The following is a 25,497-nucleotide window of genomic DNA, read 5'->3' on the forward strand; positions in this document are numbered from 1 at the left end:
TTTCTCTAGCTCCTCCATTGGGGACCCTGTGTTCCATCCAATAGCTGGCTTTGAGCATCCACTTCAGTGTTTGCCCGGCACTGGCACAGCCTCTCAATAGGCCACACTATCAGGGTCCCTTCAGCAGAATCTTGCTGGCATGTGCATTAGTATCTGGGTTTGGTGGCTGATGATGGGATGGATTCCGGATGGGGTAGTCTCTGGATCGTCCATACTTTCATCTTAGCTCTAAATTTTGTCTCTGTACCTATATCCTTTCATGGGTATTTTGTTCCTTATTCTAAGGAGGAATGAAGTATCATGGAATAGTTTTTCAAGTTTTCAATTGTGGTAAAGCAATGCACACAAAATAAAATTGATCAGTTTATTCAGTTAAAAATGTACAGGTCAGTAATATGCAATATATTTATAGTGGCTTATGACTATTTCCACTATCTACCTCCATAATTACTTACATTTTATACAGCTAAAAGTATATATCCATCAACCGCCCCTTCCTTATTCCCTTCACCAGGTCCTGACAATCCTATTCTATGTCTATGATTTTTGTCTACACTAAATATTTCACATAACCAGTATCATGTATATTGTCTTTATATAGTATTGAAATGTTAGCAATACTGAGTTTTCTGGTTCATGAGTAGGAATGTATTTCTATTTATTTCCCTTTCGCTTCCAGCAGCAGTGCTTGTACCTTTCACTGTACAAGTCCCCAGTCACCTGACTGGTTAAATTAATTCCTAAATAATTGTATTCTTGTAAATGAAATTATCTTCTTAATTTCCTGTCCAGATTGTTGATTAGTATATAGAAATACAACTAATCTTTTCTGTTGACCTAGCATACTGTCTTTTTGCTGAATTCATTTGTTAATTATAAGGTGTTTTATTTTGTTTTTGACACAAAAACACAGCTCTCACTTCAAAGAGGATAAAAGATAGTTATTCTGGAGCTAAATATGACTTCATATCTGAGAACATGGCTTCAGATTATTTCAACTACTGTGTTCCAACCTTAACATTTTTTGATGTTTTTATAGCCACAGAACAAAAGAAAGTCTGGATCAAGGCCCTTTTCAAGTACAGGATAGAAGTATGAGGAAGGTGGGCTGTAATAAATCAGGAAAATCTCTGTCACAGGTTTCAGATGTTATCTGATACATGCTTAGCATTTTGGTTGGTGAAGTTTGTTGCTCTATTAAGTTAATACGCCCCCGAAAGTTTTATGTGACAGTCATAAGGATGTTAGGTCAGTTACAGTGAGCAGTGGATGGCTACTGGGGATTAAAAATAGTTCAAGATAATTTGATTCTGAATATCTACATTCCAGCTGTCCATAAGTACAAAGTTCCAATCAGTCAGTATTGAAAGAGAATCTTTAACATGTGTGTGCTGCTTCTGTGAATTTCAATTCTGTTTTACTTTGGTTTTGCAGAATCTTTAGTGTTTCCTACATATAAGGTCATACCTGCAAACAGAGATGGTTTTACTTTTTGTTCCTTTCTTGAAAGTCTTACATTTCTTTATTAATTGCAGGGATCTCTGCAAACAAACAAACAAACAAACAAACAAAACCATGTGTAGCTGAAAGAGATTGGGGTATCAAGCTCAGAACCCTTCTTTAACCAAATACCATGGGAAAACAGTCTTCAAGATTTTAAGAGACTTGCCTGGTTCTCACAACTTGTTATGGAAGAAGCCTAGATAAAAATCATCTTATTTCTGACTCTCTTTCCTTGCTCAGGTTACCCTCAGTGTTTTGTTTTAATACTTTAGGTGATGTGCATTGAGGGTTAGTCCTGGGTGCTGATATAGCCGTGCAGGGTAATAGTAATTCTGTCAAAGGAGAACCAAGTTTTTGAAGCTGGTATCTGTGAGCAATATGACACAGTAATTGAATGTACAAGTTAAAACAACATCATGTCTGGGTCAAAGCAAACTGAAGAAGTTGAATAAACCTAAACTTCTCAGATTTGTGGTTATGTTTGCAAAAGCTGTTTTCATGTTCTTACATTCATTTAAATGCTATTTTGCTAACACTTATAGGAAGAAATTAGAGGTGGGGATGAGGGTAGCAGCAAACTTTAGAAAACAAGGCAATATTGTAAATCTTTTTGGATTAAAGCGACCCACAAATGGTATGCCTTTTAGTAAAAAACAAAAAAGCCTGCTCTTTCAGGGCCAGATCTCTAAGTTTAATGAGTGGGGCTTTTATGTGTTTCATGTGCCTTGTGACCTCTTAGTGCTTAGCTGTTTCCCTTTTCTCTTTAGAAAGACCACCTTGTGGACTGACCTTCCTTCATTTCTCTGAACTGTAGACTCTAAATTTTAGGACTGTGCTTGGTTATCAGGTGTTTCTGAAAAAAAAAAATGTTACCGGTCTACTCTAAACAACTTTGGTGGTCTACTTGTCTATTTTTGTGGGTGTCCAGACATAAATTATTGGCTGCCAATCTGATTCTGAGCCTCACTGAAAGTATTTTCTCTCAGACTCTCACACATTCTTACTCCATTAATACCACTTCATGACACCTGAAGATTTTAAGACCTAAAATGGTGAAACATGAAGTTGTTATAGTCTGTTTGAGAAAAGCTCTCTTAAAAAAAAAAAAAGATATGTGAATTTTCTTTAATAATTACTTAAAATTTAATAAAATTTAAATATCTAAAATTTAGTCGGATCTGTATTTTAAACATAGTATGTTAGCACTTTATCTGAGTTAGGATATTTATTTACAAATTATACTTCCACTATTGAGATGTAAAACATAGCATCATATGATGATAATTTACATGAAATGAAGTTCACATGAAATGGTTTGTCAGTCATCGCATACGTATAACTTAACACAGCTCAGAAAGAACTTATGGAATCAGATTGCCTGAGGAAAAGATAAATCATTAGAATCTGAGTTTGAGAGACTCTTCTATTCCTATTGTTCCTATTGGCCTCTGTATAGATTTTGACTGAAAGTGAACCATTCATCATTGCTCTGTTTTATGTCAACTTGACACAAGCTGGAATCTGAAAGGATGGAGCCTCAACTGAAAAATGCCTACCTAACATCTAGCGGTAGTGCAGGATCCAGCTGCAGTGTAGTGAGTGATCTAAGAGGACCCAGCCTGTTTGTGTGTGTGTGTGTGTGTGTGTGTGTGTGTGTGTGAGAGAGAGAGAGAGAGAGAGAGAGAGAGAGAGAGAGAGAGAGAGAGAGATCAGTCAAAATGGCATCTTTTTTTTTTTTAAAAAATAAAGAATGCAGCCATCTACTAGAAGTAAACCTGTAGAAAATGGGGTCCTCTGGGGCATGCCCAGCTGCCCTGAGCTGCTTGCTGTCCCCGGAGTGCTCCTGGCCTTTACCAAGCCTTCTGCACTAGGAACATCCAGGTTAGACCCCTTCCCGCCCAGTCCTCTGCCCAGTGGGTCCTCTAGGGCATGCCAATCTGCAAGAGCTAATTGCCCTGTAATGTTTACTAAGTCTGAGAATTCCTTTATTTTCTGAGACTTACTTTTATTTTTTGTGTATGGGCATCTTACCTGTATGTATGTCTATGCATTAACCCTTGAAGATGATTGTGAGAATTGAGGTGTAATGATATATACAAGTTTTGAGTGGTTATTACAGAGTAGTAAATAAACTGATTTATAGCACTGAAACAATATTATTGGTTAATGTTTGAGTATTACATAAATGAACTAAAGGAAGGGAACAAGACAACAAGACCAGAACATCTAAGAATTAACTCTCCACATACAAAAAAGACCTGGGATATATTTTTTTTTCTTTAAAAGTTTTCCTCTGACTTTGGGGGCCGGGGCAGTTATTCTTATGGTCAACGGGAGCAATGAAAGAGCACTTTCTGCTCTTGGAAAGGACCAGAGTTCAGGTTCCAGCACCCATGTCTGGCAGGGATTTGATGTTCTCTTCTGGTCTCTTGGGCACCTGCATGTATTACATGCATACACATACTAATCAAGTAATGTTTCTCATTTGAGAGTAACTCTGCTAATTCTCTATCAATTTCCATTCTAGATTTATTGGTAATTGTACCTTGCTTTTTTTTTTTCTCTGCAGGTTATGAAATGACTTCTAGCTTCATTATTCCTTGTATTTATTAAGGATTATAATGTTGAAAAAAGCATTCTATTCTATTTTATTTATATTTTCATTAGTCACTTATGTAGATTTGTAGGTTTTTAATATTAATATACTATAACCCATCATTTCCCTTCATACTTTATATCCAAATTGTCCAACATCTGCCCATTAGGCACACAATCAAGTTAATTCCAAGGTTCCCTTTTCAAAGTATCATAATTGCTTTTGTTATAGTTTGCCTTTAGTTAACTCAGTAAATCTTTAAGAAATACTGCCATACACAGCAGTGGTGGCATACACTTTTAATCCCAACAAAGCTAACCTGGTCTACGGAGTGAGTTCCAGGACAGCCAAGGATATATAGAGAAACTATGTCTGGGAGGCAAATTTTATTGGTAGTTTTTAAGAAGATACCAAGTAGCCTGGAAAGGTGAAACTTGAAAGATGAACGTTTTTATAGTAACTTCATCTTCTGGAAGTGCAAGCAGCTCCCGCGAGCATGCAGTATGTACAGTGGATTTGTAATATCAGGGTGGACCCTGAAGCTTCTTGACCAACCATCCTTGTCAAAATTCATAAGCTTCAGCTTCTGTGTTGTTAACTAAAGGTGAAGAGCAGTCAAGGACTTCAAACCTCCATGTGCAAATGTATACACACATCCAAAATGAACACACCAATATACATAGAAAACTGTTAAGCTTTACTGAAAAGTCACTGAATAAAAAAACTTGTAGGGTGTTGTGTATGTGTTTTGATAATACTTTAATGACTGCACGTTAGATTGTTGTGAAAATAAAATGTTGACTTAAGATGTACGGATCCCAATAGGGCTGATGGTTTTTATTTTTGGGTGAGCTGTTTGGTAACCATTGTGCATAAAAGGATGTAGTTTTGATTATGTGTGTGTGTTCTATGTCTGTGAGATAATGTACATGTGTGTTCAGGTGCCCACAGAAGCCAAAATATCAGATCCCACCAAGATGGAGTTCCAGAAAGTTGTGGGCTGCCCAGTGTAGTTGCTAGGAACTTAACTCAGGTTCTGGGCAAGGCCAGTACATGCTCTTAACTGCTGGCTCGTATCTCCAGGCCCCAAAGGAGGATCATTTCTAGTCTTACTGTACAAGTAAGGAAACAGTGACCCAGAGAAATTAACCCCCTGCTTTACATTTTTCATCTCACCCTGAATTTCCCCCTTTTTTCCCTGTTTTTGAGTCCTCCACCTTTTTGTCTTCTTTAGGACATAAACGTTTCTGCTTCCTTCTCTGCAGTATTCTAAAGGAATCTCTTTTTAAATAATATTTTAATAATTCTTTGAGTTTTTCCTACATGAGTATGATGTATTTTGGTCATAGCCATCCACTGTTAACTTACTTTGGATCTCCCTAGTTCCTGTCATGACCCCAGTCACCGAACTTTACCTCCTTCTTAATATTAAGAAAAGAAAGAGAAAACACTCAAGTCCAGTTAGTGCTACCCATGAATGCTATACATGAGTATAGGGCCATGCTCTGGGGCTAGAACAACCTACCAGTGACTATGTCTCCAAAGGAGTGGAGCCTTTTCTCTGTTGCAAGCATGTGTTGATATACTCTGTATGTTTCATTTCATATGTGTTTATATGTGTGTTTTATATTTGTATGAGGACGTTAGTATGTGTGTGGGTGTGCCTTTGTCATTACATATAGACAACTTGTAAGAGTCATTTCTCCTTTTCTATCACGTGGGTCCTGGGAATCCAACATGGGTCATCAGTCTTTACACCAAGTGCCTTTACAGGCTAAGCCATTTCATATGCTGTTCATTTTTGAAGGCAGCTTTAGCTAATTGAGCTTATGGATTATACTATTTTATGGATTAAAATATTGAAATATCTTTCAAAAGTTTTCTTTCAAATCCATCTCAAATCTTGTTTCTATTTATGTCAGCCCAGCTACTCTACTATAACAGCATAGAAATTTGGGAGCACATCATCAAATTGAAATGTATGAAATGTTAATAAACCAAAATATAAAAATCTTATGATAAAGTTAATAAAAACAGCCATGTTTCAGTCCCTATGACATGTTCCCAGAGTGTTCACGGTCACTCAGTAGCCATGAGACTAAGATTCCATTCCCTGTCCATTACTCTAATGCATACATGTATTTTGAACTGAATATGAGTTATTTTGCTCTTAAACCAGAAATGTATATAATGTCTCTGAGAGACACACAGTACTTGATAATGTAAACTGCATGTAAGTAACTAGGGACCTGATAGTCAGTTGTGGTTGCATAATTTTAGGAGACCACCCATTCCTGCACCACATTCATTTACCCATTTGTCCATTGCCTGTACCTAACCTTTCATTTTCCACAGAGCAGTGGTTGAATATTCACCATTTCAGTGTTTATAACAACTGTATAGAAGGCACTGCCATAAATAATGAGAAGTAACTTCTAGGATTGTAAGGTTTCTTTTTCTTTTTCTGTTTTTGTATTGTTTTGTTTTGTTTGTTTTTGGAGACAGGGTTTCTCTGTATAGCTCTGGCTGTTCTGGAACTCACTCTGTAGACCAGGCTGGCCTCGAACTCAGAGATCTTCCTCCCTCTGCCTCCCAAGTGCTGGGATTAAAGGTGTGCACCACCACTGCCCAGCCAGAAGTAACTTCTATATACATGGAAACTAGCCTGTACTACAAGAATATTTTTAAGACAGAACTATCTTTTTTTCCTTAGTACATATAAATAACCAGCTGTAATTTTATCACAGTAACTCATATTTACACTGAAACTCATGTTTGTAAGTATTTTAAAAATGTGATTTTCAGTTAGAAATTCTGACATATTAGGTGATCTCACTGGTCACCTAATTTTCTTTGACCAGGTAACTTTGACAAATGAGCACACTTTTCAACTTGTTACAGCATTGTGCTTCCATGTAGAAAGTATTTATGCTGAGTGCTATTCCATTGTATGGAATGTGCCACTGTTTGTATACTTCCCTGCTAAAGCATACTATAGTTTAAGTGTGAGCACTTATAAATAAAACTGTTACAGACATTCTCGTGCAAACATTTTATGTGGACAGTATATTTTAAACTTACAAAAGTAAATAACAAGAAGTGTGAGTGCTGGATTGCATGTTGCAAAGTATATTTAATTTTGTAAGAAACTACCAAACTATCCTCCAGATGAGCCCCCATGGTCGCTTCCTCACAGGCATTAGAATCACCAGTGTTTGTCTATATATAGGAATATGTGGGTTCTCATGGAGGCTAGAGACAGCAGATCTCTTGGAGATGGACTACAGGCAGTTGTAAATTACCTGACACGGGTGCTGGAAACCTGTGCAAATGCCTTGGAGGTCCCGTGGATCTGTATCATGCTTCAGCAGTGTTTGGACCGAACAGACTCAGGGACTCCCGCTTTATTAGCTAGCTTCCAGCCACCTTCGGCTCCTAGGATCAGCCAGCACCATCTTCTCCCTTCACTGTTAGCCTCCTACTCCGGATCAGCCATGACCACTCAGATTTGTCAGAATTATTCCACCAAAGTAGAAGCTGCCATGAACCTCCTGGTCAACTTGCACCTTTGGGCCTCCTACACCTACCTCTCTCTGGGCTTCTATTTTGGTCGGAATGACATGGCTTTGAAAGCCTCGGCCACTTCTGCAAATTGGCCAAGGAGAAGCTCGAAGGCGCCTCCTCAAGTTGCAGAACGATCTCGGGCTGTGCACTCTTCCACGATGTGCAGAAGGCATCTCAAGATGAATGAGGTAAAACCCAGGAGGCCATGGAAGCTACCCTGGAGAAGAACCTGAACCAGGCCCTCTTGGATCTGCATGCCCTGGGTTCTGCCCGCACAGACCCTCATCTCTGTGACTTCTTGGAAAGCCACTTCCTGGATAAGGAGGTGAAGTTCATCAAGAAGATGGGCAACTACCTGACCAACCTCCGTAGGCTGGCAGGGCCACAACCAGTGCAGACTGGTGTGCCCCAGACATCTCTGGGCAAGTATCTCTTTGAGCGGCTCACTCTCAAGCACGACTAGGAGGCCTCTGAGCCTTCCAAGGGGCTCCACCTCTGCTCTGCACCAGCCAGCCTCAGTACCTCCACCTGAATGAACCTTTCAAGTCACTAGGCAGCTTTGTAACCGCCCTGGAGCCTGTCCCTAGTCTTGGACCAAATAAATATAAAGCTTTTGAAACAGGAAAAAAAAAAAAAAAAGGGAAGTTGTAAGTGCTTATAACAGCTGAGCCATTACCAGTTTCTTTTACTTTAATTTTTAAAATTATTTATTTACATTTCAAATGTTAGCCTCCTTCCCTGTCCCCCCTCCGTGAGCCCATGAGCCCCTACTCTATCACCCCTCCCCTTCACCCCTAAGAGGTTGTTTCCCCACTCTCCCACTCCCACCTCACTCCTCTAGAATCCCCCTTCTCTGGGGCATCAAGCAATGACAGGCCAAAGCACATCCCCTCCCACTAAGGTTACACAAGGCAGTCCTCAGCTACATATGTAGCAGGGGCCATGGTCCAGGCCATGTATGCACTTCAGTTGATGACTTAGTCCCTGGGAGCTCTGAGGGGTCCAGTTGACACTGTTATTCTTCCTATGGGGTTACCATCCCCTTCAGCTCCTTCAATCCTTCCCCTAACTCTTCCATAGGGGTCCCTAACCTCAGTTCAAAGGTTGGCTATATCTGCATCTGTCTCAGTCAGGTGCTGGTAGAGTCTCTGAGAGGACAGCCATGCTAACTAAGCTCCTGTCTACAAGCACAACATGGCATCACCAATAGCTTCAGGGTTTGGTGCCTATGCTTGGAGTGAATCAAAAGTTGCACTGGTCTCTGGGTTGCCTTTCCTTCAGTCTCTGCTCCATTTTCCCCCTGCATTTGCTTTAGGCAGGAATAATTCTGGGTCAAAAATTTTGAGATGGGTGGGTGTCCCTATCCCTCCACTGGGGCCCTGTCTGTCTACTAGAGGTGGTCTCTTCAGGTTTCATCTCCCCACTATTGGGCACTGTGGATAAGGTCATCCCTATTGAGTCCTGCGAGCCCCTCACATCCCTGGTGTCTGGGACTTTCTAGAGATCCCCTGACCCTCCCCTACCTCATACTGCTGCATATTTCTATTCATTCTCCTGTCCCCTCTGGGCTTCTCCCCTGTTTCCCCCCAACCTGATCCTGCCTCCCTTTTCCCTCCCCCTCCCACCCTTTGCTTCTCATGACTATTTTGTTTCACCTTCTAAGTGTGGATTGAAGCATCCATACTTGGGCCTTCCTTCTTGTTAAGCTTCATATGGTCTGTGAGTTGTATCATGGGTATTCTGAACTTTTTGGCTAATATCCACTTATCAGTGAGTACATACCATGCATGCCATTTTGGGTCTGGGTTACCTCACTCAGGATATTTTTTTTTTCTAGTTCCATCCATTTGCCTGCAAAATTCATGATGTCCTTGTTTTATAACTGAGTGGTATTTCATTTTGTAAATATACCACATTTTCTGTATCCATTCTTTGGTTGAGGGACAATTGGGGTGTTTCCAGCTTCTGACTATTAAAAATAAGGCTGTTATGAACATAGTTGCAATGGCTAGATAGATAGGTTATTTAATCAGTAACCTCAATTTTTGCCCCAATAATAACCACAAATTTAGTAAATATACATGTGACTTTTTCTTTCTGTGTTCCATCTATGGTTCAGATCATACCAAGAAAATCATTTCACTATTTTACTGACTTCATGTGAAAATCAGTATTCTTTTTCTAAAATTTTTGAAATAGTTCAGATTAGTGAAACAAGAATATTTTGTTTGAAAGAGATTCATGAAAGTAATTATTTGTATTAAATAGTCTTCCCGATTTAGTTTTTTTTTTTCCTCAGTTTATTAACTGCTAGCTTTGAAAGTGGTATCAAGTAAGTTTAGACCAGTCATTTTCTAAATATTTGTGCATGGGGAGTCCAGGATATTTAACAGCTGCTCTGACAGGTGACAAGTAGATGGGAGAGACTGGAACACACCTTCTTATATCTTTTCCCAGGTGCTTTGGACAAATCTAAAGGGCTATTTGGAGAAGAGTTGAAAAATTACTCTAAATTACATTTTTATTTTTAAGCAGCCATGAAACCAAATAGGCAGTTATTGCTGAGAAATTTATTCTAGGTGTCTAATTTATAAGGTTTTGAATTAGACTTCAGGGCCTGTGTTACATTTTATTACTGTCTACAGCCTAAGTGTAGACTGGCAGGAATTAAATGGAAAGCCTGCATCACAGCTATTATGCATCTGGGAGTTTGGTTAAAAGGAACTAGCTTAGCTGAGCCTGACTTGTGATAAAAAGCAGGGTCTGGAGGCTGTTTAGCTGAAGTCCTCCTGGGCTCCAATCAGAGCTGGATTTAATACTAGCCCATAAGTTTGTGAAACTGCAACTTGTGTTTTCAGGACATCAGCAACTTAACTCCCACCACATGAGCAAATGATTATGTTACTTGTGAATTTTAAGTCTTTAGCAAGCAAGCTGGTGGAGAGGCCATGAGCAAATGAGGCATTTAAACTTCTCCTCCAAGTGTTCCATTTGAAGCCTCCCAGCTCTTCCTTATAATGCCCTGCAGCTCTTGTAGCCACTGAGCTATTACCAGTCTCTTTTAAAGTGGATTGTTTGTTTTCTTTTTGAAATTATGATTTAATGAGAACTTTTAATTTCCAATAAACATGTTTTGTGTCAGATTTGTTATTCCTCTGGGAAAGGTGGTTTGTTGCTTTGTCACCCTTACTACTCTCTGGTCTTCTCTCAGGCTTGCAGATGGGTCAAGGACTTTGGAGAGTAGCCAGAAACCATCATCTCCAACAGGAAGCCTACAGTGAGGCAGGCTACCTCAGCAGAGAACAGAGCAGGAGAGTGGCTTCAAGCAACATTTCTCAGACCGGCCACCGGAAACAAGCCCAAGGAGGCATCGATATCTATCATCTTCTGAAGGCAAGGAAGTCTAAAGAACAGGAAGGGTTCATAAACTTGGAAATGCTGCCTCCTGAGCTGAGCTTCACCATCTTATCCTACCTGAATGCAACTGACCTATGCTTAGCTTCCTGTGTTTGGCAAGACCTCGCTAATGATGAACTTCTCTGGCAAGGGTAAGATAAACTCACCCATATTTAACTGAGATCCCTATCCAGTTTAATGTTCTTTTCATAGCACTGTGAAATAATTTCTTTTAATATGAGCTTACAGTAATTTTTTTTTTTTTTACTAAATCCCAGTAAAATAAGTAAGAGCTATCTTCTCTGTTTTGATATTGCCAAAAAGACAGTAGAGAGGACAATGGGATGATGACTTTACAGAAAGAAGTTACAATCAAGTCAGGGTAGTACACATCAGAAATTCCAGTCATTTGAGAAGCATATCCATTCTGAGTTAGAATTTATAATCTATAGTGTGTAGTCCTTATATCTTCGTGAAGTTCGTGTTTCCCAGAATATCATCTGAAGACTAGGCAGACTTAAAGGTCAGTAAAAACAGTGATTTTGTTGCTTTCAAAGTGAGCATGTATGTTTTTCTACTTCTGTTTAACACTGTTTACTAGCATCAACTTTTAAATTATGACAACTTCACCTCTGCTTTTTCTAAACTCTTTTCATCACTGAAACCATGTGAACATTGGAAAAGCAGGACAGTTTGTTATATAAATCTTAACAGCTGTTGCACCAGTGTTGAGTTAAACCACTCTGAGCTTTTGTGAAACAGTGGTTTTCTTAATCTCATTTATTCCTAAACAGCCATGATGTGGTTTCTTTCTTCTTTTCAGTTTTGAAAATACTACCAATTAGAAGAATCACTGGATTTCAGATTTTCTAGTATTCTTTCCCAAAACTTAATTCTCATCTTAAAGTAGCCTATATAATGATAAAGAACTTATCAATAGTAGTAGTATACCTAGACTGGAAAGTTAATTGACAGATTTGATAAATTAATTGAAATTACCAAATTCTAGTGGAAGTATATTTTAAGTAGCAGCATTTCTGACTTGATCTTCCTAAAGTCTCCAGATTGAAGTATTGTAGTATTTATTATCAGCTAATATACATAAACAATTTGTTTTATTGTTTGTGGCCTTGTCATACTGTGTGAGTACAAATTCTTATAGCATTATTTAAAATATATGAGTTCTTAATCACTTAACCATTATAAAAGATTACAATAATACTTTACACCTGGCTTATTCTTGGTTATCTTTTCCCTCACATCTTAGCATTTTCCACGAATAATTTGTGTTTTTTTATTTTTTTGCTTCATTTTTCATTTGTTTGTAGCCCAGACTGACCTCAAAGTCCTGGAACTCCCACTTCAGCCTCTCATTCTTTGCTAGGACTGCAGGTGAATACCACCATACCCAGCTGATTCAATCTGAAAATTTTCTTATTAGAGCTTTAAAGACATTTAAATATATTAAAATATATTTTCAGTATTTTTTGTCTTAATGTGCTTTAATAGATTCCAGAACTCTGAGGCATTACACTAAATGCTTCAGCTTTCAAATGCTAAGCAAAACATCTGTATAAATTTGAGACAAATTATCCTATGATACAGAAAATCGTTTATTAAGAGATACAGGGGCTGGTGAGATGGCTCAGTGGGTAAGAGCACCCAACTGCTCTTCCGAAGGTCCGGAGTTCAAATCCCAGCAACCACATGGTGGCTCACAACCATCTGTAACAAGATCTGATGCCCTCTTCTGGAGTGTCTGAAGACAGCTACAGTGTATTTACATATAATATATAAATAAATCTTTAAAAAAAAAGAGAGAGAGAGATACAGTCCTTATTCAAGGTTGAATAAAATTTTAACAGCGGCACATCTTTCTAATAGTGAAGAGTCTTGGATTTGGAACAGCGTCTTAAGCGTGCTCAGCATCACAACATTTGATGTCCATAGTTGTGGAATGGCGCTGTGTTTAATTTGTTGTTTATGTATTCTTTTTTGAAAAAGAAAGACAAATCTCCTTGACCAACATTTACTGTTACTCCCAAGTTGGCATGGACTTGATAGATCCCAGCTAGCTTAACATTGCAAGCTCTGAGTAAGACTTACATCTAGGTGGTACAGGAATTTATATTAGTTGCGTGTCTTTTGGAGACTTTTTTACAATTTTCATTAGTTAATTTATTTATTCACTTTACATCTCCATTGCAGCCCAGACCTCTCCTTCCAGTCCCCCTATCAAATAGCCCTTTCCCTATTCCTCCCTTCCCTTCTCCTCTGAGAAGGGGGTAGCCCCCTAGCTACCAACCTACCCTGGCACATCTAGTCACTGCAGGACTAGGGGCATCCTTGCATCCTCTCCCACAAGGCAGCCTAGTCAGGGGAAAGAATAGGAGTCACAGCAGCAACAGAGTCAAGCACAGCCCCTGCTCCAGTTGTTAGGGAAGCCACATCAAGACCAAGCTGTACATCTGGTATGCATGGGTGGGGACCAACCTATGTCCAGCCCATGTGTGCTCTTTGGTTGTACTTCAGTCTCTGGGAGCCCCAAAGGGTCCAGGTTAGTTGAGTCTATTGGCCTTCTTGTGGAATCCCTATCCCCTCCAGTTCCCCCAATTCTTCTCCCAGCTCTTCCACAAGACTCCCCGAGCTCTGTCTAATGTTTAGCTATGGGTCTCTGCATCTGTTTTGGTCAGCTGGTCGGTAGAGCCTCTCAGAGTACAGTTATATTAGAAACCCGTCTGCAAGAGTAACAGAGCATCATTAATAGTGTCAGAGATTGGTGCTTGCCCATGGGATGGGTCTCAAGTTGGGCCAGTCATTAGTCATCCATTTCCTCAGTCTCTGTCCTGTACATCTTGTCAGAACAAATTGTGAGTCGAAGGTTCTGTGGGTGGGTTGGCATCCTTATCCCTCCACTGAGAGTCCTGCCTGGTTAAAAGAGGTGGCCACTTCAGGCCCCATATCCCCACTGCTAGGAGTCTCAGCTAGAGTCACCTGGCCCAACCAGTTCCCTTCCTCCACTGACTATTCCCCCTTCTGATGAGATTAAAGCATCCTCCCTTGGGTTCTCCTAGTTATTTGGCTTCTTTAGCTATGTGGAAAATTTAGCATGGGTATCCTATACTTTATGGCTAATACCCACTTATCAGTGAGTACATGCATGTCCTTTTGGGAATGGGTTACCTCACTCAGGATGATATTCTCAAGTTCCATCCATTTGCCCACCGAATTCATGATGTTTTTGTTTTTAATAGCTGAGTAGTATTAGATTGTTATAAATGAACCATATTTTCTTTCTAGAATGTGCCCAGTCCTGTAGTGACTTGATGTGCCTGGAAGAAGTTAGTGCGAAGGGTGCTCTCCCCTGTCTCAAAGGAGAAGGGGGAGGGGATGTGGAAGAGGGGCTGTGATCCAGATAAATAGTGAATAAATTAATTAATAACCATTAAATAAAAAATAATCATTAAATAAATTTAGAACCATTATTTTTTGTTGTTGTTGAGGGGCATCTGGGTTGTTTCCAATTTCTGGCTATTATGAATAAAGCTGCTATAAACATAGGAGAGCAAATGTCCTTGTGTATGGTGTGACATTTTTTGTATATATACCCAGGAGTGGGTCTTGAGGTCGAACTATTCTCAACTTTCTGAGAAACCATCAAATTGATTTCCAGAATGATTGTACAAGTTTGCATTCCCACCAGCAATGGAGGAGTGTTTGTGATCTTGCTTGTCTCAGTTTCTTGTGTAGTCCACCTATGTCAGAGAACTGTTGACAGGATTGAACAAGCCAGTGCATTTAGAACTCTGAACATAGTGACTGTAATTTAGTAATCTCTTAAGTGATTGTCATCTATCATTGATCTGATTCTTGATTGCTTGTGCTTAACTTCAGATAGTATTCAGGAATAAGATTAATCTCTGTGAGTGAAATTATTAAGGGCTACCAAAATTGCTAACTGTATCGAATCTATTTTATTCTATGAAACCAGACTTTTTAAAAATACAAGTTTGTTTACTGTTCTAGAGGCAGTGGGACCTGGGAGGGTGAAGGTTAAACATGAGATACACTTAAGTCTCAAGCAACAGTCAATTTTATTCAGAGCGTCAGACAATTTATACCCTAAGGATTAAGAATAACCATATGAGTGAGGTATTAAGTCACAAGGACAAACCTTATGTGGCAAAAACATGTTTTTTCCATATAGGCATATAAATAAATAACAATAGTGGCTATAATGAATAATCTGATGTAAATTCACTTCTATCTGCTACCCTTAGGCAGAGCCTAAAGCATATTCCAAGAATAATTCCATGCTTTTGAAAAAAGTGAGATCACAAGACTCTTGTTTCCTTTATATGAAAGCACTCAAAATTTCCTTCACATGATTCCAGTCTTAGATAGTGTTTGGACAGCCACAAAATCTAATTTTGTATCATTTTATTTCAGAATTTTATTGTGTGAATATATGCTTTATCTTAGGGAACATAGTAACTTTTGTCTTATTTTCTTTTATGTTTACAGGTTGTGTAAATCCACATGGGGTCACTGTTCTATATACAATAAGAACCCACCTTTAGGATTTTCTTTTAGAAAATTGTATATGCAGCTAGATGAGGGAAGCCTCACCTTTAATGCCAACCCAGAGGAGGTAAGTGGAGAGCAGGGTTATCTATCTGCCTCAGGTGCACGCGTATGATCCTGCTGCCATCTTCTAATAGTGTAGAAGGGAAATTCAGAGTAACTAACATGCCTTTCCAGTCTCTGAAAGACCTAGCTTCTGCTTACTGTTAGATGGCATAATCTCCTTTGTTTGCCTTTCCTGGTTCTATTCTAGCCTCTCTATCTGCTAACCCTGTATGGCAGTATTCTTGAGGTATATGCAGTACTTTACTGGTCTGATACATATTACCAGAGAGTATAAACTTTTGTTAATGAGAGGACTCATGTAATATGTTCATCAAATTATATCTGCAGCATTATCTTCCCATTTACTCTATTTAGTAGTGAGGTACTTGTATTAGAGAAAATTCCAGAAAACATCATCTTAGTGTCCTGTATCAAAATGCTGAATGGTGATGACTTTAGCTGGCAAGATGGCTCAGTAGGAGCTTGCTATTCAAGCCTTGCAGCCTGAGTTCAATCCTCAGAAACCATATAAAGGTGAAAGAAGAAAACAGACTACAAAATTGCCTTCTAACTTACACACTACTTGTATTGTGGTACAAACACATACGTGTATAGTAATATAATAATAATTTGATATTAAAAACATAATTTCATGTTTCCTAAAACGTCTTCTCGATTATGTTGTTTAATTGTTTTATAATATTTAAAAGTGATCAAAATGTAAAGAAAACTTTTCCTTCAACTTTTTTCTATTCTTATTTTAATGTATCTTTGAAGAAAAGAGTTTTAGAAATGCTTGCACATCTACTGGACTTGACTTGAGATCCCAATGGAAATGATATTACTTGAGAGTCACTGCTTCTCATGCATTGCTTTCTATGGAGACATTAGCTAGAGCTACTTTAACTTAATAATTATTTTTAAGTAATTCCCATCAGTTATAAAGTTACTAATAATTATCTAAGTTGGGGGCTGGAAAGATAGTTCAATTGTTAAGAGCACTGGCTGTACTTCTAAAGGTCCTGAGTTTAATTTCCAGCAACCACGTGGTGGTTCACAACCATCTGTAATGGGATCCAATGCCCTTTTTGTCTGATGCCCTCCTCTATCATGCAGGCATACATGCAGATAGAGTATTCATATACATTTCATATATATATAATGCATAATAAATAAATAGATTGATAAATCTATTTAAAAAAGGGAAAGAAGAATTGAACTATGCAACCAAGTTCTAAAATGATCTTAATTTTGTTATAAGTGGGAAAGTGTTTCTCCAGTTTTTAATTTTAAGCTTAAATCTAATCTATTGTTCTTATAACTATGAATGAAGTAGCGCAGTGAGAGTACATTTTTAAATAAATTCATTTTCACTTACTATGAATACTTTCCTTGTCAAATTTTCTTTCACAATTATAAAGCTAAATGCCATTTTTAAACATACTTTTATCGTTTAATCATTACAAATATAACAAATGGTTCATTATAAAACCTACTATAGTATTCACATTCAGATACCAATTCTCTTCTCTCTCTTTTTTTTTTTTTTTTTCTTACTAGTGATTTAAAACAGATGAAACTCTAATGCCTTTCCTAGTTTTTCTTGTTATTTTGGGCTTTTTGAGACAGTGTCTTCTAAAGACCAGGCTTGTCTTGAATTTACTGTATGTTTCAGGCTGACCTTAAACTTCTGATCCTCCTGCTTTAGTTTCTGAAATGCTGAGACTATAGATAGTGTGCCACCATGCCAAAAAAAAAAAACAAAACAAAACAACAACAACAAAAAAACCCCGACAGTATTCTTAATGAAAATGGGATGATTTATTAAAAGTGAGCATTCAATCTATATATTTGAAGCCATTATAATGTAAAAAATCTACTTCTTAGACTACAATGAACAGTAAGGGATTACCATATATTAGAGTTTATTGGTTATTTCTTTATTTTAATTTTCAAATTCAATAGTAGACTATAGTTGCTTTTCACAGTATCTTCTGTGTAAACAGATAACGTAAGCATGTCTTGCACTATGGCAAATGTGCAGAAATTTCACTATAGTTATTCATAGATTGGATTAGTTTCATAGAGCCTTTCTTATTTTAATTATAATTAGACATTACTGATTGCTCATTAAAACAGCTCATATAGTGAGCTGATGTTCTGCTTTGGTCTGCTTAGCAATTGCGTGGAGATTGCTGGAGAAGAACTGAGGACAGCTAGTGTAGTATTTTGCTCCAGGATATGTAAACCAGGAGAGACAGCTTTTGTAAGCCCTCACCTTATTATGCCTAGTTTAGTTTGTGAAGTCTCACTGGCTTCTGTCACAAATTATATGGATGTTAAATCAGAATACCATCTTCAATTCATATGTCTTGCAAATGTTCCATTGTAAGCAAAGTATAACTTGTAAAGTACCGAGTTGTACAAGCTCAGAAAAGTAAGATACACTGCTGGTACTAACTCTGGTAAGTAGTTGTTTCTTCCTAAATGTCTTGAAGTTCTAAAAACAAATTATAAAGTCATGCTTTCTATGAAAAGAAAGAAAAAAATTTCTGACCTCATACATTAGGATATGGGCTAGATAGCTTTAGATGTCAAAATTGGAAAAATTAGACACAAAAGTTTGTTTCTGTGTAAGCAGCTTTATACATTATATCATAGAGTTTTTGTTAATAACTCCTAGAATGTTTTGAGGGAAGGCAGAGAAAAGGTAGTACTCAAGTCTGTTTGTAATGTAATTGGAATTTAAAATGTTTAGTTCAAATATTTGCTGAGCAAGGGAATTCAAGTTATCAAACTAAGATTTTTAGATCCTCAGTTTCCTTTTCCATCCTGCCTTTCATTGTTACTGAGAGTTGGCTGTATTTCTTTTCTTCATGCACAAGCCTGATTTAGCGTAGCTTAGAATAGCTTAGAGAGTTGCTGAGTAAATTAATTTACTATTCAGAAAGGGGCAAATGGTGCTGCCCAGACGCACAGAGCTGAGCCACTCCAAGTGTCTGTGGTTCCAAACTTTGATTCTATGTTATAGTGAATATCAGTACTTTAGTAGCTATTACCTAAAGCAAAATAAAATTTTATATTTACTAAAATATAGTACAAATAGGTTACCCCAAAAAGGTATTTACACACTGATATCCATTTATTGTATTCAGAAAAATGAGGGAAACCATTTTAAGGACTTTATCCTACTTTTCATTACAAATACAAACTCGGTTTGTTTATTACTTACAAAGTGAATCAAAGTCACATAAAAGAAAGTTATCAAAAAGATATTCTCATGGAGAACTTGGCAATATGAGTATAGCCAGATCATGGGAATGGAATGTTAGAATCAGAGGACTTTTTGGAGATTTCTTTTTCCCCCACTCACTAGAGCACTGTCATCAGACATAATTTTCTGGGGTTCATCTAAGTAAGCAGTAAATTATTGTTGATGATATGTTCAAATATAAGTGGTGTTTATTGCAGCTACTTGAGATAAGTTACAAATATTTGTTGAATATAAAACGTGTAATTTTTCCATGATTTTGTACATAAGATTTTTTCGTAGCAAACATCATTAAAATATAAAAATAAGAATACTTACAGCCACAGGGAACAAGATTCTCCAAAGGACATCATCATGTCACGGATATGGGTAACCAAACTCCATAGCAGCTGCTGGCAGTGGCTCATGGGGTGGGGGACAACATCTGCACAATTTGGTACGATTATCTAGCACGCTGTTGTTATCTGCATGACGTTGTGAACTCGGCTGTATGTAGTGTCTTGATCTTGTGCATGAGCTTGTGTGCTGTGTGGCAGTGACCACATTCTAGTAAAGGAATGTGCGGAGACTATCTGTTTACACTAAGGTGTGCTTCTCCCTGCATGTACAAGTCCAGTGTGTCAGTTCTGTTCTGCCAGGAGTGTTGTGATAAATTGTACTTTTCATCCCTCTTGTTGAGAACATTTTCTGGACATAGCTATTTTTAAATTTAGAGTCTTAAAAACTGATAGTAAGCATAGTGAATATAGACTTGTCTTCAACTCTCTATGTTTTAAATAATCTTTACAATATAAAAGTATGCATTAGCTAGATAAGCAAATTTCTCCTATATTCATACAGAAATAACTAATTACATACACCCTTATGCACTTTACTAATATGCATATTATGATTTTTACGTGGATAAAAATAAATTGTAGAAAGTATTTTGTTTGACCTATTTTACATGGAAATGAATTAAGTAGATACATAGCTTATTGTTAAAACAACATTTTTTTTTCTGTTTAACCAGGAAATATATATAACTTCTTCCTTTTTAGGAGCAATTTTAAGAAGGCGCTCACCTTACTGTTAGAGATTTGACTGAGTTTTTTGTGTATAGCCTGAAAATGGTTATTATTATATACTTCATAGCATAGGGACAGTAGTGTAAATATCAACTTTTATCCTAAAGATAGATAACCCCAATTGGTTTTGTCAGAACATACAGAAGAACATTCTCAGTTACATAGTAAGGAAGGAATTTCCTCATAGTAATTTTGAGTAGGATAGATTTCTAGTTAGTTGGCTTGTTTACACTACAGCTTTGTAAAGCCTATAATGCATGATACACATAAGGAAGATTCAACAAGTACACGTAGTATGAGGCATTATTCAAATAATACAACAGTATTTGGTTTTGTTAAGGAACATTCCAAGAAACACACTTAGAAATTCACTTAATAAATTTAAGAATGACTGAGATATCATACTGTTCATTTGCAGCTATCTGATAAAGCTCTGTTGGTTTATAATTGCTTTTAAAGTTAACCTACCCTCTCTATAATGGAAGCTCTATACCTACAATTATTTGTTTTCTTTTCCATTGTCTGATCGTTCTTACTATTTAAAAATAACAGTTTTGTTGTATCTTGCCAGACTGAGATAATTTTCATATTTTGTGTTTTAGTTATTACTTAATTTGTTAAGGAAAGTTACTTTAGAAAATAAAGCCGGGCGTGGTGGCGCACGCCTTTAATCCCAGCACTTGGGAGGCAGAGGCAGGTGGATTTCTGAGTTTGAGGCCAGCCTGATCTACAGGACAGGTTCCAGGACAGCCAGGACTATACAGAGAAACAAAAAAAAAAAAAAAAAAAAAAAAAAAAAAAAAAAAGGAAAAAAAAGAAAACTGTCACATGTGAGGCTATGCCAGTGCCTGCCAAATACAGAAGTGGATGCTCACAGTCAGCTATTGGATGGGACACAGAGCCCCCAATGGAGGAGCTAGAGAAAGTACCCAAGGAGCTGAAGGGGTCTGCAACCCTATAGGTGGAACAACAATATGAACTAACCAGTACCCACAGAGCTCGTATCTCTAGCTGCATATGTAGCAGAAGATGGCCTAGTTGACCATCATTGGGAAGACAGGCCCCTTGGTCTTGCAAACTTTATATACCCCAGTACAGGGGAAGGCCAGGGCCAAGAAGTGGGAGTGGGTGGATAGGGGAGCAGGGCGGGGGGGGGGTATAGAGGACTTTTGGGATAGCATTTTGGGAAATGTAAATGAAAGAAATATCTAATAAAAAAATTGAAAACAAAAAACAAAAAAAGAAGAAAAGAAACTCTGAAGCATTATTCAATATTGCTGTAGAGTGATACAAATGTCCCTGAAAAGTAATTTTGTATTATTGACTATTTATAATAAAATCTTTGCTATCTTATTCTCTGTATGAGCTGTATAAAATCTGAATATCTCCTGTATTTCCAGTGAAGACTTGCAAGCCATAAAAGTATTATTTTCTTCTGGAAAATGCTCTAGATTTTGAGATTAATTCTAGTTTTACAGAGCTAGAAAATTGTACTTACATTTTAATGGAAAGCAGTCTCAGTAGTAACTGTATGCTGTAGGTAATTGAGAATAAGCCCTATTGACCGGAAGATGTATGTACCTTGAACCATCTTTGACAGCCAATAGATACCGAAACTTGAATTTCTAACTCTTGGCTAGGATATAAACAGAAGCTTATCTTGGAATGATGGAGTCAGTAGGTAGCTGCCGGTGTGTTTCCCATCCAGTGCCTCATTTTATGAACTGATACCTGCAGTATTTATCAAGTAGAATGCTTTGGCTTCATGGAACAGCTAAGCTGACAGTGACTTAAAGTGTTTGAGGAAGAGGTCTCAGTGATGTGGTGATTTCATCTTTGATAGTCTGTAGCCTTTGACTGGAAGAGCTGCTATATCTCTTTCCCTTCCTCCCTCCCTCCCTTCCTCCCTCCCTTTTTTCCTTCCTTCCTTCCTTGAAAATAGATTATCCTCTCATATAGTACATCCCAAACAGTTTCCCCACCTCTACTCCTCCCATCTCCACCCTTCCCTCTCCTCTCCTCCAGAGCTACTCCCCCTTCATTTCTTCTTCAGAAAAGAGCAGGCCTCCAAGAAACAACTGCCAAATAGGACAGAACAAGATACACTAAGACAAGGCAAAAGCCCTCACCGCAAGGCTGGACAAGGCAACCCAACAGGAGGAATAGAGTCTCGAGAGTAGGCAAGATCGTCAGAGTCACACTCACTCCCACAGTTAGGAGCCCAGCAAAAATATCACGTCAACAGCCTGGCAGAGACTGCTGCAGGCTCCGTGCTTGCTGCTTCAGTCTCTGTAAGTCTATGTGAGCCCTGCTTAGTGGATTCTCTAGTGTCCTTCATCCCCTTTGACCTCTAGTCTTTTCTCCAGCTCTTCCAGAAGGTTCCCCAAACTTTGATGAAGACCTCCAATTTAGACTGCATAAAGTCTGACTATGGGTCTGTGTACCCACTCCCATCTGCTGCTGGAGGAAGCCTCTCTGGTGACAACTGTACAAGACACCAGTCGATTAGTATAATGACTATAGCAATAGTTCATTGGGAATTGTTTGTTTGTTTGCCAGTTGTGTTTGGTTCTATTCTAGGTCTCTGTACTACCTAGTTTCCAGTTGCTGACTGCTGACCATCCAGGCAGTGTAGGGCATGGGCTCCCTCTTGAGACATAGGCCCAAAGTAAACCGAAGATTGGCTGGCCACCATTGCCCCAGCACATCCTGCATAACTTGACATGTTGTAACCAGTTAGCAAACTAAAAGTATTAACTTGGCGAGGAAAAGCTAGGTAAGCTGTATTTGAGTTGGAAATTTATCTAATTATCAACTAGCTGCTTTTATACCAATTAAACTCTCACATCAAATATGAAGATAAATTTGTAGTGCTCTATCTATTCTAATTGCTGTGTTTCCAGTACCAGTGTCCCTCCTTGGGGTATAAGGCCTCCAACCCAGCAGATTTCATAACTGAAGAAGGAGAGAGAATCAAACCCTTGCAAGTGGTCACTCATGAAAGTGTTATTAGGAGTGCTTACCCAAAGGCTGAGTCCTTTTCTGCTTCTAGCATCTTACTTAGCAGAGTATCTGAATTACAGGCCTAAACCAACTATGCAATCCTTTCTATTCCTTTTTCTGTTGACCCAGAAGTGCTTATGTAATTTAGTCCTGTCAACTACACCGTCAGCAGAATTATACTGAAGTATTTGTAACTTTTTTTTGTAAACCTAAGTATGGAGAATGCGTGTACGGGGATGGGGTGGGGGAGGAATCTGCCTTTGTGATGAGAATATTGTATGTATATATGAATGTATGTTTATGTAGTATGTATGTATTACATCTAGTCTGGTTTATAGATGATTTTATAGTTAAGACAGCTTTATCCTGCCTGTGAAGTCAACTTTATTATCTATCAGGTCTTCCCTTTCTGTCCTGTCTCCTAGAGTTATTGCAGTTCATGGTTTCCATGCCAGCTATGGAGTCAGAGGAAATGTTTGGCTTTCCCGCAGTCGGCCCACATTGTCAGAGCCCTGATGTGCTTTCCACTGTCTCCTTTAGTAGCTATGGTACATGCTGATTTGCTGTCTCATTGTGAAATCATCATAAGATATAAAAATTAAGTAAAATTAATGGGCAGTTTGTTGGTAGGCAGTATTATGTGAGGGGGTCTTTTTCTTCATTTAAATTGTGCTTTTATTACCAATTTAGATTAATATACTTAGAAATTTTATAATATTATAATGGTTATTTGACTTGTTAACCTTTTTTAGTTCTGTGGATTGTATCCTCGGTATTCTGTACTTTTTTTTTAAGCTGATATCCAGTTATTACTGAGTATATACCATACCTGTCTTTTTGGGTCTGAGTTACCTCACTCAGGATGATATTTTCTAGTTCCATCCATTTTCCTGCAAAACTCATGGTGTCCTTGTTCTTAATAGCTGAGTACTATTCCATTGTGTAAATGAACCACATTTTCGGTATCCATTCTTCTGTTGTGGGACATCTGGGTTGTTTCCAACTTCTGGCTATCACAGACAAGGCCTCTTTCATCATAAAACTTTAGGGGATACTTTCTTTAAAATCAAGATCCTAAGGCTAAACCATTCTAGGCCAGTCATTAGTATACAATGACTACTGCTGGTGGTGATTTGGAGCAGTCCTCTATCCTCTAAGAAGTAAATCTGAGGCATTTCCACATGTCCTTGGGGAGGATCTTACCAAGCATCTTGACTTCATATGAGTTATGTCATTTTGATATGGAGTAAATAACCTCTGTTTTGTTTGTGCCTCCATGGAATAAGTAGTTAGAATACTGGTGGTGGTATGATGATTAAATAAAGTAAGGCAAGTTAAGTAGTCAGTGTTTCTAACTGCTCAGTAGATTTGTCTAGATATGTGTTCTCCAGGTACAGCTATGGTTACTGAGAATTTGAAGAGCCAGATTCTGCTTTAGGCCTTGAAGTTCCTCTTAAACCTTTAGATTCTAGTAAATAACTCTGCAGCTTGAGCAGTGGTTCTCTATGTTGTGTACATCAGTCAGACCAGGATCCTCAAGCTTTGGTGAGCTCTTTTGCCTTTAGTGTATTATCTGGCAGGTATACACAGTAGCATGCTCTTTTCATGAACGCATTCCTCTACTTCTGTACTCTTAAGACTTTTTAAAAATTTGATAATTATTTTTAAAAATCTTTCAAAGCTCCTAAATATACCTCAGATATCCATGTGTCTAGGGACTATGAAAAAGTATCATTTTGTTTTCAAGTATGGTATTTATATATGACATTTTATTAAGCAAGAATTCCAAGTCATGTGTAAACATCACTGTCTCCTTAGTTTGGATTATCGTTAAGCACATTGTAGCTAATAAAGCTTATTTTCCACAGTTTCTTTTGCCAGCCTAGAGCCTGCTGAAGGTAGAATGGGCTTTTCTAAGGTTTTATCCCAACTAAGCCATTTCAGTGATGAAGTGTCATACCTTGTGATTTGAGAAGGGCCATCATGTGCAGTCTTAGTGATGCACCTTAGTGACGGGGGGGGGGGGTCTGTTAGGAGCCATTAGGAACTCACAGGTGCAGCTCATTTTCTGTTTCAAGGTATTTAAATTAATTAACAGGGCTTTCAGTTATTTAAAATTTAAATAACCAGGTTCAAGTTATTTGTCTAATGTCATTGCTTTCTCTTTTTTGGAAAAAAAAAACAAACAGAAAAATCCGTTTAGTATCTACCCTCCATTTCGCTAAGTTTCTTTGAAAAAGGTTTTTCATTTCTCTTTGGATTTTTACTTACCTGTCTATCTTTTATCTGAGATTCCCATTGACACATTCTAGCCACAAGGAATTTCAGGTACATATTGCCAATGTTCAGCCATTTTTCCACATCCTTTATTTTTTTTATTATTATTATTTTCTTTATTTACATTTCAAATGCTATCCCGAAAGTTTCCCATACCCCTCCCCCCACCTCTGTTCCCCTACCCACCCACT

At 38.0% G+C, this 25,497-nt stretch overlaps 1 protein-coding gene and 1 pseudogene across 2 annotated transcripts in view; both read left to right on the forward strand.

Moving 5' to 3' along the window:
• Fbxo8 (F-box protein 8) overlaps positions 1-25,497 on the forward strand; it is a 42,509-nt gene that overhangs the window by 3,897 nt on the left and 13,115 nt on the right. Inside the window, exons 2-3 of one of the 2 annotated variants that reach the window (XM_021218983.1) lie at positions 10,875-11,211; positions 15,584-15,710. In XM_021218983.1, the coding sequence (XP_021074642.1) occupies positions 10,883-11,211; positions 15,584-15,710 (456 nt within the window). In that variant the 5' untranslated portion in view covers positions 10,875-10,882. Of the gene's footprint in view, positions 1-10,874; positions 11,212-15,583; positions 15,711-19,308; positions 19,396-25,497 lie in introns of those variants that run through there. The other variant, XM_029531812.1, reaches the window with a different exon arrangement.
• Positions 7,509-8,203, forward strand: LOC110336432 (annotated as a pseudogene).

Source organism: Mus pahari, chromosome 19 (genome assembly GCF_900095145.1).
Source record: "Mus pahari chromosome 19, PAHARI_EIJ_v1.1, whole genome shotgun sequence".
NCBI lineage: Eukaryota > Metazoa > Chordata > Mammalia > Rodentia > Muridae > Mus > Mus pahari.